A 5,074-nucleotide genomic window follows, 5' to 3' on the forward strand; every position below is an offset into this window, starting at 1 on the left:
TAGCTGGACAGCTGCTGAAGCTGCATTTTTCAGATGTCACCTGGGCATTATATTTTTTAAGCTTCACACATGGATCTGATACACAGCTGGTGGATATCCTTGTGATGGTTTTTTTCTAATTTATCTTCAAGTCAAATTGGAAAAGTAAATGTGATACAGAGAGGGCTATGGGAAAGGTAATGGGCACCTGACTGGAAGTTCTTGGGAAGGTCTGATATACAGACAACCCTGTCTAGTGCTTTCCAGACACAGCAGTAGAGTGTGTGTGTGTGTGTGTGTGTGTGTGTGTGTGTGTGTGTGTGTGCTTATATGTATATATGCATGTGTGTGGTATCGAGGAACCTCAAGAGTTCCCAGGAAACCAAAGTGTAGGGGAGCAATACTGGTAAGTAGGGACTGAGATGACAGAATGAGGGAAGAGAGTGGGAGGGTCCAGGGCACAAACTCCACCCCCAGGCCACCTGACAAGAATAGTAAACACATGCCAGAATAAAGCTCAGCACATAGGTAGGACACACAGCAGATTGCACCATTCTGGACAGAGGTGCCTGTGAGCCTCACAGAACCTCAAGCTTCTCTCTAGGAGGCAGCCACAGGCAGACAATACACACCATGGGGTCCCTGTCATTCTCCACACACAGAGGACTTCTCCACTGGCAAGTGTTCCTGGTGGCTGGTAAGTAGGAGACAATTCCTTGGGGTGGACTAGGGATCTGACACTGAGACTGACTGGGATCTACTGAAGAGACCAGTATTCTTAGAAATAAGGAAGACTTCCATTTGGACCTGAGGGTGAAGGAGAAAGGAGCAGAGTAGGATCAGGAAGGGGGTCAGCAAGAAGAAAATCTTGTAAACTGGAAGTGGTGAGAGGCAGGAAAACCTCAATTGCTGCTCTTTTCCTGTTATTCATCATTGAGTATGATTACTAAAATCTGATCATAATAATAATGATGATTTCTATCAGGAAACACCAGAAAAAATAAAAACTTAACCAGGGGAGTGAGGTATTGTCTTTACCACTGACTTCAGAAATGGTCAAATACACCCCAAAAAGTATGACCCTGGCATTGCTCATTCATTCCACTCCATATACTTGCAGCCTGTTGAAGTCACTGGAGGTACCAGATCTGACAAGATCCTGCTTTAATTTAGCCCATATTAAGGAGGAGATGAGGAAAAGAAAAGATCTAAATGTTATGTGAGGAATCTACAACATCCATGGGGGAAAAAAAACAGGGCAGGGTTGTACCAAAAAAGAGAAGAGAAAACACAGGATCTTTAGAGACAGAGGTCAGCAAAGTGTCTTCCACAAGTGCCCCTGACTGTAAGAAGGAGTCTGAGAATAGTGAGGGGGTGAGCAAGAAAATACCTAGAGAAGACTGTTTGAAACAGGAAAAGTAACAGTTTCAGAGGTGCTGAAATAATGGGACCCATGCTGTGGACCTTGACCATGGGAGACGCACACTTACCTGTAGAACAGTCTGAGAAATAAAGACAACTGCTCAGGATTCAGGGCCTTATATTTCCATTACAATGTATATATGCAAACACAGTTATTTGTTTTCTTATTTTCTAGTCTCACTCTTCAACTTCTGGTGCCAGCCCACCACATCTCATGTCTCTGTTGTGTCAACCAATATTACTGAAGGGCAGTCTGCACTTCTACCTCTCCACAATACGCCTGCCAATGTTGCAGCCTTCGTGTGGTATAGGGGGGAAGGCACGAACAGAAGTCATATTATTGCATTTCTTTTCACATTCTCAACATACGATATCAAAGGTCCTGCATACAGTGGACGAGAGAAAATAAACGCTAATGGATCCTTGCTGATAGACAATGTCACCCTAAATGATGCAGGAATGTACACCGTGGCAGTCTATGTTACAGATGTAATAAAAGAAATTGTATCTGGGAGGCTTGACGTACACGGTGAGTGATTGCTCTCTGACCACTGGGTGTTAGATGGGGTCAATTCTACTTCACACACAGGGCAGACATCCCTGAGTTTTGCTTCCATTCTTCTCCACATTTTGTTTCAGGTTGGATTTTGTTTTTTGTTTTCTTTTTTTGTTGTTTTGTTTTGTTTTTGGATTTATAAAGCATTTAATTAGTTATTACAATGTTGATTTATATAGAGTTAACTATACTAGATCTAATGTTTTCATTTCCAATAAATTTTGTGTGATGATAGAAGTCTTGTAAACAATTTAAACTTTTTTTTTTCTTTCAGCACGCAGGTGTATGCTGGGAAGAGTCTATGGACCATGTTAGCAAGTTTAATACCTGTTGGGCCACATCATCTTTCAAAAGAAAACAAAATCATTTAATTGCCTGGGGACGAAAAGCCCTTAATGTTACCATGACTTATATTATTTTAAATGTCTGATTTAAATGAAAGTAATCTTAAGTGATATCAGTGACCTAGATGATACGCTATATCTGTGCATTAAAATTTGTGAATATTCTGCATTATTATGACTTAGTAGTATTTTTTAAACAATGTTTCACTTACTAACTTCACTCACACTCCACACCAAAATAAATAAAGCATCATAATATACCCCTGATCTCTTAAAAACTAAGTAAATGTCTTTGAATGGATTTATGTATACATATATCTAAAGCACACAAAAGATGATTCATAGTCTAGAAAACTGAGTTAATTTTGTCTGGCCAGTAATCAATTTGTCCTTGGCAGAACACTTGTTGATTTTTGCTACTCTAGCTAGTTTGCCATCCAATTTGTCCTGCAAATCATTTGATGTCTTAGGTATATTAACATTTTTATGTCGGGTGGTTCATTTCCACTATCACAGAGAATGTTTTCATCATCTGAATCCACCGGTTTCCTTTTTGAGCTTTTATTTCCTGTCTGACTACTTGATTTGTCCTCTACTTTTGCATTTTTATTTCTGTCCAGATGAACATTTGCAGAACTAGTTCCAATTGTTGGTCTTCCAACAGATGAGTTTACACTTTCAGAAAGGTCATTTTCCATGTGAAGGACAAGGGATGATTTTGATGTGGAGTTAACGTTATTCCATGTATTCCTGCCTATCAGGCTGTCATCTTTATGAGTGCAGGAAAACTGAGATCTAGTTAAGGTTTGCTATGTGTACATTCTCTTAGTGGTTTCACCAATGAATTATTCATTTGTATGGTAGATTTAAGCAGTGTAAGAATTGAATTTCCATTATGATGAATGGTGTATTCATCATCATATAAAAGCTCTGCTTTGTTTTTGTAGGAGCACTTGCTGTTGCTTCATCCAAAAGAGCTAGTAGAACTTTCACGGTATCTCTGCCACAGTATGCAGTGCCATGATTTATGGCATAAGATTTTGACTGTGCAGGACTGATGTCAGTGGTGCTAACAGCCACGTACCCTCATTGAGAATTGATAATATTTTTAATCCTCAAATCTAGATCCTGAGCAACTTCCTCTACTGCTTTATGAAGAGGGTCCCTGCTGTTCCCCACAATGCTTGGATTTGATATTTCTCCAAGAATCTCAACTAATTTGTCAATGAAATTAATAAAATTAGACAATCCTTTTACATGTGTCCTTGGAGGATCAGACACTGAGGGTACAGATCCTTTCCCTCCAAGCTCTATTGTTCTAACAAATGATGTGACCACCACAAACATAGACATCTGTTTCTCTGGAGCAGCTGCTTCCAATTGGTGAAGGCTTCTCTTCCCAGTCCTCTGTCAGGAACATTGAGAATATGAGCCAGAGGCAGGCCATTCTTGGAATTCACCAGCAGATTTAAATATGAGTACACAATTTTCTTTGCTAGTAACTTCACCTTTTCATTGTCCTGAGTGTGTTCACTCATTGGTGATGGTGGTATACAAAGATAAGTTCCATCATCTACTGCAGACTGTCTGCCAGCCAGAAAATCCCATAGTTGACTGACAGATATGTTGGCATTATTTTTACAATTAGAAGCCAAAACACTACATGTTTTATAAACATCCATCACATCTAACATATTTCTATCATTTAAGAAACTATCGTAAGTCCTCCTAATGTCCTCATAATGGTCAATTGCTTCCACATTTTCAAATGGTAAGTTCAATTTCTCATGTAGCAAGTGCTTCCAGGTCAATAAGACATCACTGAGGGAGACTGTAAATTCTCCATTGTGCTGTCTATTGTTCTCTGCCATGCAGAGCTGCAATGCAAAGACCATGGCATCTGTGCACATACAGTAGTTCTCTCTGAGTCACAAAGAGCATGCCACTTCCTCATGAAATCCTTAATCATGGCCAAGACAGACCTCTGATGAAGTCAGCCATTTTTCATTAGGTGATCTTTGTCTTTTTTTATGTGGCGTAAACAAAAATTCCAGATGTTCAATATGTATCTTGGGTTTCTATCTTGGGAGACTGGGGGGGTGGGGTGACCTGGGAGATGCAGACACAGCAGAAGGGAGGTCCTCCCTAGCAGCAATCTCTCTGCTGCTTGAGTAGTTGCAGGTTACCTTTAAAATCTTCAGGTTGGATTTTGAGTAGACACATTTCCCAAGCTATCAGTTCCCTTCCCAACTTGCATCCCTATGGAGAGTCACTGTAGACACAAGGATCATGGTGACAGAATTTACTCTGCAGAGGAATGCCATTTCACTTCAGCTCCTGAAGCATGTACCTATGAACTTGACCTTGAGAATGACTTTGATGTACTAGGTCAAAGCATGGTCTGAGAGGCCCACTAACATTCTTACAGAACTCAGCTCAAAAATTCCTCCCCAGAACACTGACCAAGCGATCTTGAACCCCGGGACAGTAGTAGGCCTTTTCCAAGTTGTGTTTGGCTCCTGGGAAAGGCTGTGTGTGAAACAGTTTAATGGGTGCCTAAGACACAAAGATCCTGAGCTTTCCCCAGTCAGGGTTCAGGCCCAAGAGCCACATTTTGGCAAAAATGGAGTTTGGTAGCACCTGAGTCCATGTGTGGGGAGCACAGTTAGACAGTGCCCTTGTGTATAGTCACCTGTCCTGGAGGTCTTACAAAGGTTCAGAAGAAAGTCAGCATCCACAGAAAGAAACTGAGAAAAAGAGATTCTCCTGGAGA

The 5,074-nt window shown here is 40.7% G+C and overlaps 1 protein-coding gene and 1 pseudogene across 1 annotated transcript; one reads left to right on the plus strand and one right to left on the minus strand.

The window, feature by feature from the left end:
- The first annotated feature begins 525 nt into the window (after positions 1–525).
- Positions 526–2,473, plus strand: LOC123822816 (carcinoembryonic antigen-related cell adhesion molecule 3-like). The gene is made up of 3 exons (XM_045844964.1): positions 526–676; positions 1,577–1,930; positions 2,232–2,473. The coding sequence occupies exons 1-3, from the start codon at positions 613–615 to the stop codon at positions 2,270–2,272; spliced, it is 459 nt and encodes a 152-aa protein (XP_045700920.1). The 5' UTR covers positions 526–612; the 3' UTR covers positions 2,273–2,473.
- Positions 2,474–3,100: 627 nt separating this feature from the next.
- LOC123822815 lies at positions 3,101–4,285 on the minus strand (annotated as a pseudogene).
- Between the last annotated feature and the right edge of the window lie 789 nt (positions 4,286–5,074).

This window comes from Phyllostomus hastatus, unplaced genomic scaffold, assembly GCF_019186645.2.
Source record: "Phyllostomus hastatus isolate PE091 unplaced genomic scaffold, TTU_PhHast_1.1 phas_contig_415, whole genome shotgun sequence".
In the NCBI taxonomy this organism is placed as follows: Eukaryota; Metazoa; Chordata; class Mammalia; order Chiroptera; family Phyllostomidae; genus Phyllostomus; species Phyllostomus hastatus.

Bases quoted from the DNA above. Each gene is read 5' to 3' on its own strand.
- LOC123822816 (XM_045844964.1), top strand. From the start codon at position 613: ATGGGGTCCCTGTCATTCTCCACACACAGAGGACTTCTCCACTGGCAA. The intron at 677-1,576 runs GTAAGTAGGAGA...CTTATTTTCTAG, and splicing joins GCAAGTGTTCCTGGTGGCTG to TCTCACTCTTCAACTTCTGG. The intron at 1,931-2,231 runs GTGAGTGATTGC...TTTTTCTTTCAG, and splicing joins TGGGAGGCTTGACGTACACG to CACGCAGGTGTATGCTGGGA.